At 51.0% G+C, this 15,322-nt stretch overlaps 1 protein-coding gene across 1 annotated transcript; it reads left to right on the top strand.

Annotated features, from left to right (window-relative positions):
- The first annotated feature begins 2,132 nt into the window (after nucleotides 1–2,132).
- MSX1 (msh homeobox 1) lies at nucleotides 2,133–7,423 on the top strand. Its single transcript, XM_081022176.1, has 2 exons — nucleotides 2,133–2,722; nucleotides 6,611–7,423. Exons 1-2 carry the CDS (start codon nucleotides 2,257–2,259, stop codon nucleotides 7,039–7,041), a joined length of 897 nt encoding a protein of 298 aa, XP_080878302.1. The 5' UTR covers nucleotides 2,133–2,256; the 3' UTR covers nucleotides 7,042–7,423.
- The last annotated feature ends 7,899 nt before the right edge of the window (nucleotides 7,424–15,322 follow it).

Raw genomic sequence — 15,322 nt, 5'->3', positions numbered from 1 at the left:
TCTTCATTGAGGGCTTTTTGTTGTTGTTTTGCGGGGCGGGGGGAGGAAGGAAGAGCCAGGCGCTCTAGGTACACCCTGGGAGTCCCGGGGGCAGAGCCAGGGTGGAGCAGCGGTTAAGAGCGTTAGCTCCACCTCGGGAGATCTTTGTTCCTCCTCAGCCAGGAAACTTTGCGAGGCTTTACTCTCGACGAAACTGGCCCTCTTCGCAGGGCTGTTGTAAGAGGAATTTGGCGGGGGGAGGGATTCACATACGTGGCCATGAGCTCCTTGGAGGGAAATTTACATACAGGAAATATATTTATGCAGTAAATAAATAGCGACACTCGAGGTTGGGTCCTCCATCTACGGTAACGCAGTGCTGGGTCTGTCTGCGGGAGAACCTAGACGCAGCCTTAAGAACATTCCCGCTTCCTTTTCCTCGGCTCCTTCGCGTATTGACAAACCTAGCTTTGCTGTGACATTCACCCATCCATCCCAGAATCTAAGCGCTCATAACCTCCCGTCTTCCTCGGGCCCCGCTCAAAAGGCAGGGGCTCCGCTGTCCCTCCCCGTTTAGATAATTGCCCTTAAATGACTGCAAGAAGCTCTTGTGTTTCGGCGAGATTAGAGCCCCGCAGCTATCAATAAACTTTTCCCAGCAAGCGGCCAATCCCATTATGAGAGAGAGCAGCGCCTTTTACTGCACATCCGTCCTGGCCGCGAGGATAAGGGATCGTAAAAGGCATTCACGAAACAAAATCTCCTTTTTAAGACCTTAATTGGTCGGGACTAGAGGTTAGACTTCCTTTAGGGTATTAACGCTCCAATCTCTAGGCACCTTTACAATGATTCTTTACCAAAGAATGATCCCGTCGCCACACTGTATGCCTTATCCAGACAAACAGAGCTCCAGGAGAGATACACCAGATACAAATGAAGGCAGGGTTTGCCCCTCTTTTTGCCTCCTGCTTGTTTGCTTGTTTGTTAAGTTGCTTTTTTGTAAGCCGATGGGGAAGACTAGCTCTACTGTATCTGCACTGAGACTGGGTCATACCGAGGGCAGATCGCATCCTCATCCAAATCCCTGCAAAATCAAGTATAGCCCATCTAATGCTAATATGATTATAAATAAGCTTAAACCCTATACATACAATACATCGTATTTAATTCATTGGCTTATATATTGGACTCTCTGTGTTTTTTTGTTTGTTTGTTTTTGTCAGTTTGGGAGTTTATTGTGCTTAAGAAGAACTATTATTTCACAACCAGAGAGGTTGCCATTCCATCCACACTTGTTTGGAATGAGTCTCATTGCACTTACTTCCGAGTAAGCTACACGACGATGCAGCCAAATTTAATAGCTTTTTTCCACGTTGATTTCCCCTCCAAATGCGAAAGGCATGTGTAAACGTATCCCTTTGAAATCAGTGAGCATCAAAATGATTTTGGGCGGCGGGGGTGGGCAAATATTACATATTATTACAGCATTCTCTCTATCTCTCTATCTCTCTCTTACACACACACGAATGCAGCCCATATTCAAAGAAGACTTATTTATTTTAGTTCATATTTATTTCACAAACTCTATATACCGCTTGATTGTCGGGAGACACTTCAAAGAGAATAAAAACTCTAAATGGTTATCGTAGAACTAGATTGCACGCCGCTGATTGCGAGAGAAGGGGTAAAATAATTAGTCTATGATAATCTGAAGATGAGCATCGCTCGTCCCAAGCAAAGCTGCCGCCTGCAGCTCAGGCTCGCGGAATTTCCATTGCAGAGACGGAGCGAGCGGGACGGAAGGGAATCCAAGCAAAACAAACAACTCCTCGAGGTGAATCGACGGCGGCGCGAGGTGAATGGGAGCTGCCCAGAGGCGGAGAACGAAAGTCCGGCGCGCAATCGCTCCTGGCTAGTGCCGAGCAAAGTTTCTTCCCGGCTTGGCGGGCGCGCCGGGCAGAGTCGAGCGGAGGCGCGCCGGGCGATCCCGCCTCCTCTTCCTCCGCCTCCTGGTCCTCCTCGCGCGCTCTCTCGCGCGCCGCACCCAATGGGAAGGCAGCGGGACCCCCCTTCGGAGCGCGGATTGGCCGCCGTCGGGGGCGGCCTGGCTTTATTAGCCCGCCGGGCTGGGTCCCGCGCCTCGCCAAGCGGAGCCCTGACGAGCGAAGGCGCCGCGCAGCCGGGAGCGCGGGCCGGGCCTGCCTCTGACTCCGCGCCCACCTCCATGAGCGACGGCTGCGAGAGCTGGGGCGCCGGCGGGGGGACGGGGGGAGCCGCATGGCCCCGGCGCTGGAAATGACTTCTGCTCAGAGCGCGGCGGGGAGCGAGGAGCCACCCGCGCCGCCTTTCGGCAAGCCCGGCCCGACGGGGCCCCCGGGGGCCACCAGGGGCCGGGAGGAGGGCGGCGGCGGCGGCGGCGGCGGCGACAAGCCTAAGGCGGCTCCGGCTCTGCTCCCCTTCAGCGTCGAGGCGCTCATGGCCGACCGCAGAAAGCCCGGCAGCCTGCCCGGCGGGCCCGAGCGGGGGGAGCCGTCGGCGCACCCGAGGCCCCTCAGTCCCAGGAGGGGGGCGCCCTCTGTCGCGGCGCCGGAGAGACCGGCCTCGGCGCTGGCCATCGCCACCCATTTTGCTGTCGGGGGATTAGTCCCGGTGCCCGAAGAGGCGCTCGCCAAAGCCGAAAGCCCCGAGAAGCCGGAGCGGACGCCCTGGATGCAAAGCCCCCGCTTCTCTCCGCCGCCGCCAAGTAAGTGAGCAGCCGGGAAGCGCACGTGGACTTGGCCGGGAAGCGAGTAGCCAAAGCGCTGCGCTTGAGGATGGGGAAGCCGGTCTCGGCTGTCACTTAAGACAAGGGGACTTTTTACTTTCCAGTAAATGCATGTGTTGAGCGCCGGAGAGATGTTCCAGGTTGCTGCTTCCGCTCGTGGAACTTGAGTTGCTAGTTAAACAAAATACAAAACAAACCAACCAACCAACCGGCCACCAACTCAAAGCGCGTAGGTGCCCGGCCTTGATTCCTAGCACGAATGGGGCAGGCACGCTCAAAAGGTGTTTACTTGGAAGTAAGGAGCACCGGTTTCTAACAGGATCGGCTTCCCCTTGCTTAAACCAATCCTTGGTCTCAAGAGGCCTTGCTTCCAAGTCAGGGATTAGTCGGATAGCGGCGTTTTAGCCAAATTGAAGCCGAGAGCGTCGAGCAGCCCGGAAGCTGAGATCGAGGCGACCTTTTTAAAATATGCTTAGAACCAGAGCAGCTTCCATGCAGCTCCTGCCTGCCTTCCGCTGCTGCTTGACTTGGCCGTGAAGCAGCGGCAAGCTGCCTCCAGCCCGAATGCGGCCAAAGGGGAGCCCGGGAGTTGCCTTCAGTGCAGATCGTGTCGCTCCTGTAGGGGGGACCGTCTCACTTTCCCCGCAATCTTAACTCCCCGCTGCCTTGAAGCTGGGACTCTCGGTGGAGAGGGGCCTTTTCAGACAGCTACAGCTGTTGGTAAACATTGCTGGCCGGATCCTGCCAACTGACAATTGCCCAGAGAGCCCAGGGTCCCAGGGAAGGTCTCCTTCAGTGAGTTGGGAATGAAAGGTCACTGGTTCCTTGGACCTGGTTTCTGAACCAGTCACCACTTTCCAGTGGGAGGGGGCGGGATGCCTGGGACTTCCGGGTTTCAGGGCCTTTTCCGCCACCAAGGAGCCCGTTTCTGGGCTGAGAGAGACAGACAGACAACCTGGGTAAGGACATTTTAAAACATTGCGGTTTGCACACCATCTGGAGAACCAGAAAATCGCTACGAGCACATTCGTGCTTTTTAAATAAAAAAAAAAGCTAAACAAATAGGAAAACGTAATAAGGAAATCCGATGAGTTTCGGCTGCTTATTTCTACTGCGCTTCTCGTTAATGGTCCTTAAATTGCGCTGTTGGGAAACAGAATCAATTACAGCGGAATACTTTCCATCACCACTGAGAAGTCCCACCGAGTTCATTTGGGAAGACTCCCACGTATAGGGTTTCAGCCGTATTTTCCCTGTGAGACCTTCCACAACACCCTGTGGTCCAGGAAACTTAGCTGCCAACTCAAAGTAGTTTACTTTTCTCAGCAAACTTTTTAGGATCGAAGGTGGCGGAGTCCATGTAGACCCAGCCCTGCCGCATAATCCGCCTAAACCTCAGTGTTTCGTTTTAAAGAAAGTTGATTTGTTTCCGGATCGGCCTGAGCAGGAGAGGAATTAGCGGGGACTTTTCTGCCTCCTTTTCTCTCCCGCGGATTAAAACAAGAGTATTTTAGCAGTTTAAAATAGTTTAAGGGCGCTATTTTAATGTGCTCTAACTCCTACTTGTGTCCGTGGAAATTCCTTTCAGTCAGTGAGTAGGAGAATCCGGGCAGAGGTGGCTTTGGAGAAAATGCCCACAACATTTCTAGCGATGCTAAATTCCACTACAATAGATCGCTCTGATTTGAACCGTTTCTAAAATGTCCAGCAGGCTCACTTTTGGAGTTAGGTGTTTGTTCCTTGAAAAGTCATCTCTTGGACTTCCTACCGATATGTAAAAAGTGAAAAGCAACTGAAAGTAACAAAACAGGCTTCTCTGGTATTTTTTGTTCAGGGCTCATGTCGTTTTGGATTAATTAGGAGTCTCTTTCCGGCTGGATTCCCAACCCCTGTAATTGCAATTTATTTTTAAAATGTTGCCCAGATACCAGGAAGTAATAAGGTTTTGTTTTTTGTTTTTAAAAAAGCAATCTTCCAAATAATTGCAAACGGAATGTGAAAAGAGAATCTATCCCATATTGTAATTGTCGTCCTGCTATGGCTTCCCCCGTGCAATGCACGGAATCTAGAAGGGACGGGGTTGGGGAAGAGTTATGTGAGTATATCTTCAAAGACTATCGAAATTAAACATATTAGGAAGAATATATTCTCCAGGTCAGCTTAGCGTACCTACCTAACTTAAAATGAGCCAAATCTACCGGGAAAATCTTGCAACAAAGATACTCAGGCATTCCCGAGGCCTGCGCTGGTGAACTGTGGCTCTTTCCCTTCAAGGGGGGTTTGCTGGGAGAGCTTCCCGTTGGCATGTTTCCAAAGGATTTCATCACAGCTGGCAGCCCCGGCCGGTAGTGATGAGTCGCAGTGGGAATTACTCCCAAGTAAAGGTACCTACGACTACAGTAGCTCCAGTGTCTTCTCTGCTAATGGAAACACTGAAAGCGATCTACAACTTTTGTGAGTGTTAGCTTCACGATGGAAATGCTTCACTTGGATTCAACTTGACTTGAGGCTATGATTTAAAACAATTAACTTGAATCCATTAAACCTGCCAGGCTTTATTTTCAAGTAAATGTGTTTAGCAGTCTAAATTCTTCCGCTCAAAAGGGTGTGGGTCGGAATGCCGAGAGTCGTTCTTAAAACAGGCCATAAAAGGAGCAAGCGGCGTCCTCACGGACGCCCTAATTAATGACATGCGCACTCTGTTTCCCAAGAGAGCCATAAACGGGATGTGAATGACAGGACCTGCCCTTTTCATTTTTTAATTTTTTTCCCTTTAGTTCAATAATTTATGGTTTCCTTCCTCCCCCAACCCCGCTTTCCCCTTCTTATGAACTGCCCCAATACTTTATTTTTCTATCTGGAGCACTAATAAATGCACCCAACCTCTTAAAGAAAACGCACCATTTTGGGAGCCCCGCGCGTCTTCCCCCACGGATAAGCCTTTGGGAGGGGTTGGCTGTGGTGGCGGCGTGGCTTCGCGTGACACCCCGGCGCCTCTTGGAAGGCTGCAATCCTATTCGCTTACGTGGGAACAAGGCCTTTTAAAGCGAGTGGGTGGGATCAGGCTGATTTGGGCTGTCAGAACGACCTCTCTCTCTCTCTCTCTCTCATCCAGCTAAAAGTCGCCTCCTTATTTAAATCGGTACAATTCGGGGGGTTTCCAGCATCCCATTTGTTCAGTTGCAAAATGTCCCCCTGGCTGTAAGTCGACTTGGCTTTCCTATCCGGGAACAGCTCCGCTTCAGTAAAATGCAAGGTCCAGTCCGTTTGAAAGTCCTTCTGCATTTTAACGCGGCTCGCTCTTAAGTGTGTTCAGGATTGTACCACCATACATCCTCCAGGTTCAGACTCCAGTTACTCTGAATCATTGTTACTCCGCTCAGCTGAATTTAGAACCCAGCACTTGAAATATTCTAATCTGGAAAATCCCGAAGAAATTGCCCTTGCAGCTTAAATAACCAGAAGCACTGTATTTAATACCAATTTGGCCCATTAATTTCAATAGAGCAAAATTGCCTTACTGTGGTTTAACTAGATGACGGTTTAACCGGAGCAAGCTGTCAAACGAGATCCGCCTTACAGCCGGTTTCTAAAATATGTTTACTCTGAATTAAATCCTACTGAGTTCAGCCAGCGATGCTCATTTCCTGATAAATTTGCCCAGGTTGCGGGTCCTCCTGCACTTTAAGATTGCTCTTCCGCTGAGGCGACCCTGCCAACGGCTTTTGGGCTTGCGGGGTGAGCAGGTGGTCTAATCCTGCGCGCCAGCCGGGCTCCTTCGCCTTTTGCCCGGGGGGGGGGGGCGGCTCGGCGCGCCGGGGTGTCTTTGGGAAGGGCCTTACCAGGTGTCGCTCGCTGTCTCCGCAGGGCGCGCCAGCCCGCCGGCCTGCACCCTGCGCAAGCACAAGACCAACCGCAAGCCGCGGACGCCCTTCACGACGGCGCAGCTGCTGGCGCTGGAGAGGAAGTTCCGCCAGAAGCAGTACTTGTCCATCGCGGAGCGCGCCGAGTTCTCCAGCTCGCTGAGCCTCACCGAGACGCAGGTCAAGATCTGGTTCCAGAACCGGCGCGCCAAGGCCAAGCGGCTGCAGGAGGCCGAGCTGGAGAAGCTGAAGATGGCAGCCAAGCCCATGCTGCCGCCCGCCGCCTTCGGCATCTCCTTCCCCTTGGGCGGCCCGGCGGTGGCGGGCGCCTCTCTGTACGCCTCCTCGGCGCCCTTCCCGCGAGCCGGCCTGCCCGTCACCCCCGTGGGACTCTACGCGGCGCACGTGGGCTACAGCATGTACCATCTCACCTAGAACCCCGTGGGCGAGCCCGGGGGCTCCTCCACCCCAGAGGATCGGGTCTTGTCAGCCCTGGGTCCCTCGAAGGACAGGCACCGGCCAGCAGGGAAGGAAGGAGAGCTGGTCCGCTGGACTCGCCCAGGTAAAGCCTCTCTCGAAGGACCGGAATACTCCTCAGGCTTGGGCTGCCCCTTTGGACGCAGGAGTCAGACTGTGGACACCCCGGCCCCCCAAATCCCTCCAGGCCCCAGGACTGCACTTGCTGCTCTTTGCCGCTTGTTCTTCCACCAAGCCCCGCGGAAGGGCTCTGCGTACTGTGTAATATACTGTACAGTTGAAAATTTATTATCGTTTATATTAATAGCTATATTTGATAAATAAATTAATTTTAAATGACCTTGGGGTGAATGGTTGGACATTGCCTTCTGTCCTGGAAGGTCTGCAAGGTTTCATTCCATCCAAGCCCTCTGAATCTGGGGCTCCTGTTGATTATTTTTATCATTACTTCTCAAATCTGGCTCTTAGGCCCCCACTCCCCACCCCTGCATTTAATTGCAGGTTGTGCAGAACTTCGTGTGGATTGTCCTCACTTATTTGAAGAAGTTCAACTGATTTTAAAGAACTTACTTGGAAGTAAAGTGCCTAGGTTTGCAGTGCAAAGACCTAGATTTCTCTGGTCTGAAGAAGACCAAAGGTGGTGTATTTTCATAGGTCCCCAAATCTACTGCTTAATTGGAAAGTAAGCCTTGTTGCCAGCAGTGGGAAGCGACTTCCCTTTCTGTCCTTCCAAGAATATATATCTACCATTGGGTTCCTCCTTTTCAGAACAAAACAAATTTCACAAAGGCCTCCCCAGGCACCCAAGCATTCCTATTTCAGAGCACAGTCTTGGATCTGAGTAAGTAATGTGGATGAAAAAGCTGTGCAAATCTGATCTCATCAGAAAAGCTTCCCATCTAGCGATATAAACCGAGCTGAGCTGCGCAAACTTCAGTGATCATTATTGTGACACCTACTGCGTTGGGAAAGCATCAGTACTGCAATCCTGTGCCTAATGACTTGAAAGTTACTTACTCTGAAGTAACTATACCTAGCATTGCAACCTTGCATTCGAATCCTTGCCACAATAACTTGAGTAAATCCATTTATTTCAATTGGAAATGTTTGAGAATTAGCCTCACTTTTAAGATTTTTTTTCTATTCAGGCGTTAGGGGAATCGTGCTAGGTGTTGTGGCAGGGCGTACATAAATGCAAGTAAGTTCAAACTGGAATTAATGCACTGTAAACTTGTTCAGGACCCAGAGTTCCGTACAAATATTAAAACTCCTGGAGTGCTGAAGGGAGTGTCGCCATAGCTGGAGTTGCAACCTGGAGTTGCAGCCTATCCGCAACGTAGGCTGCTAGGCTGTGGACATTTACAGGGGAGCAATGGTTCAATCGGTTGGGTTTTTTTTGTGTGTGTGTGTTTTTGTTAGGTCATTCGGAGTAAACACGCATCCACTAACCTCTCCGTACTTAACTCCCTTCCCACCCACCCACTTTGCAGCCAGCCTCTTATCTATGCATGCTTGCTCAGAAACAAGGTCCAGTTGCGCTTCTGGGCCCCCGCCAACCCAAATTCGCGGGCAGACGGCTGCAGTTGCAGCAGCTTCCCTGGAAATCCGTTCCCCGCACTTTCTGCTGGCGCCGCAGGTGAGTAGCTTGTTTGGCTTTCAGGTGACTGCAGACGGGGCTGCTGGCCGGCAAGCGGGTGGGCGAGAGACTGGGCCCCGGCCACGGACTGGACTCGGGGGCTGCTCTAGGGGGCAGGCGGGGAAGGGGAGGCGGCCAGGTACAGGAGCTCCGGCCCCGGGATCGGCTTTCTCCTGCGCCCGGCGCCGGCAGGGCTCGCGGCCTCCTGCTTTCCGGGCTCCGCGCGGCTGCCGCTGGGGGGAGAAGAAAGCCCCCACCTTCGCCAAACGCGGCTGGAGATCCGAAAGAGATTCGGCTCCAAGCAGCAGGGAGCGCGGGGGGGGACGGGACTCCGGGGCGGATCCTCCGCCTTCCCACACGGGGGCTGGTGGCTTCGTGGGCGCTTCTCCCCTCCGCGATCCTGCGCGCCCTGGGTGCTGCCTGCGGGTCGAGAAGAAGCGGGATCCGCCGGGCCTCGTGGGCTTCAAGGGCCCCCGCCCGCCCCTCGAACCAGCGCGCCAGCCTCGCCTTCCCTGCCGGCTGCCCCGGGAGCCGCTGCTGCTCGCTCTCTCGTCTCCTCCCGGCTCACCCGGGCAGGAGAAGCTCCGGGCGGCGCTCCCTCCTCCGGCCTTCTGGCCGGGGCTCGCCGGCTGGGGTCGCCTCCGGCTGGCGCGGCTCCGGGAGAGGAGAGGCCGGCGGGCGGACGAAGAGCGCTCGGCCTTCCCTCAGCCCGGAGCCCCCTCGGCCGCTCCCCTCGGCCCGCCCGAGGACGATTAATAACGGGCAGGACAATACGTCGGGCGCTGCCGTCACACGCCCCAGCGCCCCGGCTGAATGGCCAGGCCGGCACAAAAGGCCCTCGCCGGCGCAGCGAGCCGCGCTTTGGTGTCTTTGTGGCCTCGGGGGCGGCGGGGGCTGAGCAGGGCCGCTTCCCTTTTAGGCGGGCGGCGCCGGCGCCACGCAGCCCAGGCCAGGTTGGCTTCCTTTCCGGGGCCCCGCCGGCTGCCTGCCGCGCTCCCAGTCCGAACAGCTCAGGGGCGCCAGGTCTCCGTAGAAACCTCGGGGCTATTAAAGGTGGGGCGGGCAAGCGAGGCCTGCATTCCCGCGTAGTGTTCCCGTGCCCCTGGCGTGGATTATTTTATCAATTACTTAATAAATAATAATGATAATACTAGATGGGTGGCGGGCCGACGGCTGCCTCCCGCTTGCAGGCCCCGCCAGGGCAACGGGATGGCCCCGCCCAGCTCAGGAAGCAGTTTTCCTCCTTCATAGCAACTTCTTTAGAGGCCGGGATGGCGAGAAGGGTGATCTGCAGTGGATCGGGAAGGATTTCTGGCCTTCATTGTTTTAAGCAGCAGAGATAATAAAGCAACCAACCCCCGACTTCCCTAAACTAGCTGCTTAAAATGATGCAAACTTGGGGTGACTGAGAATAGGTTTTGGGGGTGAAGCACTGCAGGTTCCCTTGAGTCTGATACTGAAAACAAACCTCTTTGCTTAGTAACTGCTCAGAGGCACCTTGTTCTTTCATGCTAACCCTGTTCTTTCATTCTAACTGTTTGCCTTCTAAGGACCTTCTCAGGAGCCTCCTGGACCAAGCCAGGGGCCCGTCTAGTCCAGCACCCCGTTCTCAAAACAGCCCACCTACCCGATGACGCTTAGGGGAAATGCGCAAGCAGGACCGCGGCACAAAAGCACCCTCCCCTTGTGCAGCTGGTATTCAGAAGCATTGCTGCTTCCATCCCTGAAGCAGAGCCATCGTGGCAAGTAGAAGTAGATGGCAAGTTCCAGAGTTTAACTATGTCCTGTGTTCTTTTATCTTGCTCATTCTTCCAACATTCACCTTCACTGGCTGCCCAGGAGTTCTTAGTGTTATAGGAGAGGGGGGGAAGCTTTTCTCTATCCACTTTCCCCATGCCTTGCATTATTTTATGAACTATTATCACCCCGCCTTTTCTCTAAACTCTAAAGTCTCAAACGCTGCAAGCTTCCTTAAGGGCAGCAGGGGGGTTGCTCCACCCCCTTTATCATTTTCATTGTCCCTTTCATAACTTTTGCTTACTCTACAGTATCATTTTTGAGACGAGGGGACCAGAACGGCTTCTAAATGGTATTGCAGCAAAGATTTGTATAATGACATTAGGCTATTGGCAGCTTTATTTTCAATTCCTTTCCTAACGAGTCCTTGCATGTAATTTGCCTTTTGATGAGGTATCTTTTATGACTCCCAAGGTCTCATTTCTGGTCTATCAGTCTACCAGTTCAGGACCCCATGAATGATGTGCAGTTAAGACTTTTTTTGCCTGGATATGCGTCTGGTAGGTCTTGGGGTTGTAGTAAAACACAGAACCCCTTAAAGCTTGAAGCCAGACCTCCTCTGCTGAAACTGTGATTGGCAGTAGAGTTGAGACAGTGGAGGAGACAAAGGGGAGCATTTATTTGCCCAATATGTGCTGGATGGTGGAATTCACTGCCACAAGATGTGGTGATGGCTGCTAAAATTGGCAGTGGTTAAGGAGGAGGGGAGGGGGTTCTCCACAACTTCTAACCATGACTGCTAAACAGAACAATCAGCTGGATGCATAGAGGCAATAAAGGAGGGTAGGAGAGCAATGCCTTTATACCCCTGCTTGCGTTTGCATTTTCCAAAAGCGTATGACCAGCTGCTGCTGGAAGCAGGATATTGGGCTAATCGTGCGCTGGACCAAGGCTTTTTTATTATGTTCATATATGGACTTCCTTCCCTCCCCTCCATAGCATCCCACTTCCAAGTGCTAGCAACTTTAAGGGAGCCGGTGAAGCAGCAGCCAATCAAAGATGTTTGTGTTGCAAGTGGCGGGTGCATTTGAAACACTTGGATCACTTGCAGCTGCACCCAGAGCTGGAAGTCACGCTGCAGACAGCAGACTCCGTTTGGCGCAAAAAAAGAGGAGCATGTGTGGAGAGATCTGAAGATGAAGGCCACCCAGCTTTGCATTTTAAAATAAAATATCTGAACTCCTGGCTTTTGATCAGCTGTGCTCCTTTTCAGGGAAACTATTCTTTGGAAAATGATTTTTGAAATCCATCTTTCAGTGTGACATTTCCTTCTTTCAGAAAGGCAAGAATTACTCCCCTCCCTGGAAGCACTCTGGAAGCGCTGTGTTGCTACATAGCCGATTGAAAGCAAGCTGCAATAATGTCTTTTTAGCAGCTGACTCTGACCTAGAGTTAGGGCTGTACCACTTCAGACTGAATGTGGCAGTTCATATTATGGATTACTCCACACACAAAACTTACCCTGCGTACAGAAAACTTAGTGCCGGGAGCTCAGCAGAATTCTAGTCTGCGCTTCCTCTTGATATCCTAGCTTTCTATGTGCAACAAGTTATTGTAGTAGTAAAAATTATTATTACCAATAATAAAAGTAATGGCATTATTGTTATTAGGAGCAACGGATCACATAAGCCCCTACCTTCAGTCTGAGCGGTACAGCATCAGCCTGGGTCTACAACGGACTTGAGTGGGGCTCAAACTGCACTTTCCATTTAGTCTGTTAAGTCTATCCCTGGCTTAAAAAACAGAACAAACCCCACACACTCCTGAAAAAGAAGCTTCTGCTGCTGCAGGGCAGGGGCTGTTCCTGCCATTGGTTCCTCTAAAACTCACCTTCCCCAAGAGGTGTTTCTCCTTCCAGTGAATACAATATGAAGGCTTTGCATCTTTTCTCCCACAGGTAGGGGAACAGCTTGGGGAAAACCATTACAGGGAAATTCACTAGTAGGGAAAAGTCTTAAAGGACCTATAGGCTCGTCTTCTGCGGCTAACCACAGCCTCTGAAGCTGCTTTTCAATTTATTTATTTATTTATTTATTTTTAAAGTCTGAGAAAGGAGACAGAGATCAGTGTCATTCAAGGGTGCTTCCTACTTCCAGGTAGGAGTTTATTGTGGAAATGGTGCTGCTTATGTATGTATATAAGATTCTTTTGCAGAGTCTGCATATGCTGTCACCATCAAAATGACAGCCCCTGCTTTTTGCAAGTTAATCTGTATTTCCCTGTACCATGTGAAATCTAAGGAATCTGTAGACACTGTTGGTATGGAAGCTCCAGCTCATTAACATTTTTGGGGGGGATGGGTGGGTGCGGTGATGTTGCAACAGGTCGTATGTCCATCTGCTCCTCATGCCAGCACAATCTAGTCACATAGTTCCCATTGACCCAGATTATTTCTGCTGAAGACCCATTCAAATTTCAAGAAGCTGGTTAGGAGCAGCAGCCATCTCAAAATCACCACCTTGGAGACTAATCACTAATTTTGGGGGGGGTTTGGCCGGGTGTGTGTATGTTGATAAAGGTCAATCAATATTCTGTTATATGGTCACATGCAGAGGTTTTGCACAAGACATCAGTATTAAAAAGAAATGGAAGTGCCTTCATTCCACAAGAGCACAAACCTCTCTTTTGCCCATTGTGAAGCGTAAGAATAGTGTGAACATTCACTCTTTTGCACGTCTGCATTTTTTAAAAAAGTGTGCATACAGGTTGAGACATACCCAGAGCAGTAAACAGTGGGGGGTGGGGTTGAGGGGAGGTACAACCCCCCCACCTCTGAATATATTTCCTGAAGCTCCACCCACCAATTTCATTGGCAAGCCATAGAATAGCAGTGAATGAATGAAAATATCCATGACCGGAAAATGGGAAGGTGTGGAAATGAGCTTGACAAACGAAGATACAGTATGTAAACACTGGATGTGAAGGACCCGTCTGCACTGGAACCATCCGGAATCTATGAAATAGGTTAAAGGCTTCTTGTTTTCATAGCTGAAGCTAGTCAAATTTTGATGTGCATGTTAGAGAGTCACACTTGATTATTATTATTTTTGCCTCATGCTTGTACCCCTTCAACATCTCTACTGTTTCATTTTTAGTATCTCTTTTTGCACATTTCTCAGGCTCCCTATCTTTTATTTGCCCTTGGACGGCCATCTGCCCTACCCTTGAAACTTAGGCCAAGAGCTCATGGGAACAGCAAACTTTTTACAAAAGGCAAAGCCCCATAAACACTTAAGGTGCTATTTACTAATATTAATAAAAGGTAAAGGGACCCCTGACCATTAGGTCCAGTCGTGACCGACTCTGGGGTTGCGGCGCTCATCTCGCTTTACTGGCCAAGGGAGCTGGCATACAGCTTCCAGGTCATGTGGCCAGCAGCACTAAGCCGCTTCTGGCGAACCAGAGCAGCGCACGGAAACGCAGTTTACCTTCCCGCCGGAACAGTACCTATTTATCTACTTGCACTTTGACGTGCTTTCGAATTGCTAGGTTGGCAGGAGCAGGGACCGAGCAACGGGAGCTCACCCCGTCGCGGGGATTCAAACCGCCAACCTTCTGATCGGCAAGTCCTAGGCTCTGTGGTTTAACCCACAGAGCCACCTTGTCCCTCACTAATATTAATATTAATACTAACAAAATAATTAATAAACAGAATAGAATCAGAATTGTGGAGTTGGGAGGGACCCTGAGGGTCATCTAGTCCAACCCCCCTGCAGTGCAAGAATCTCAGATAAAGCATCCATGACAGATGGCCATCCAACCTCTGCTTAAACTCCTCCAATGAAGGAGAATCCACAGCCTCCCAAGGAATTCCATTCCACTGTGGAATAGCTCCTGCTGTCAGAAAGTTCTTTCTGATGTTTAATTGGAATCTCCTTTCTTGTAACTTGAATCCATTGGTTCAGATCTTCCCTTCTGGAGCAGGAGAAAAGAAGCTTGCTCCATCTTCCATGTGGCAGCCCTTTAGCTATTTGAAGATGGTTCCTCGTGTATCATTTGAAGATGGCTCCTCTTTTCCAGGCTAAACATCCCCAACTCCCTCAACCCTTCCTCATAAGGCTTGGTTTCCAGACCCTTGGTCCTCTTGGTTGCCCTCCTCTGCACATGCTCCAGCTTGTCAATATCCTCCTTAAATTGTGTCCAGAACTGGAAACAGTACTCCAGGTGTGGTCTGACTAAAGCAGAAAAGGTTGGTACTATTACTTCCCTTAATCTGGACATTATACTTGATGCAGCCTAGAAGAGCTTTTTTTTGCTGCTGCATCACACTATATCACATAATGCAGAGCTTTGGGGGTCATTTTGGTGAGTATGAATTCAAATAGTAGCAAATGCAACCACAGCACCCACAGGATGATGATAAACCTCCAGCTCACCGTTGTTGTGCTGCTTGGTCTCTGCCTCTATTCTGGTGCCATTTCAGCTCCATCTGCTGTACAGCTTGAGTATATTACCTTTGTCTTAAACACTTTTCAAAGTAATGGAGAGAGAGAATAGCTTTCAGTGCCATTTCTGAACCTGGTTCAGAAGTCCTAAAGCAGAAGGGGTTTTTTGTGGGGGGTGGGGGGTGGGAAGCAGTGTTCACAGCTCTCTTGAAGTTAATGGCAGTTCCCTGATCCAGATTGTTTTACAGCTCTATAAATCAGGCTGAGAAAGCAACCAGAAGCACCGCTGGCTTGTTGCTTCTTTTAGCACATCCGTTTCTTGTAAAATTCAGATTAGAGGAACCAGCCCTGGCAGAATTGCTTCCCTCTGAACCCAAGGGGGCCATAAATCAAAGAAAAGGAAGTCACCAGGCAACTGAGA

This window comes from Podarcis pityusensis (assembly GCF_964106645.2).
Source record: "Podarcis pityusensis genome assembly, chromosome: 9".
Classification (NCBI taxonomy): domain Eukaryota; kingdom Metazoa; phylum Chordata; class Lepidosauria; order Squamata; family Lacertidae; genus Podarcis; species Podarcis pityusensis.
Note: the sequence above shows the minus strand (reverse complement) of the source record. Positions and strands in the feature narration are given on the sequence as shown.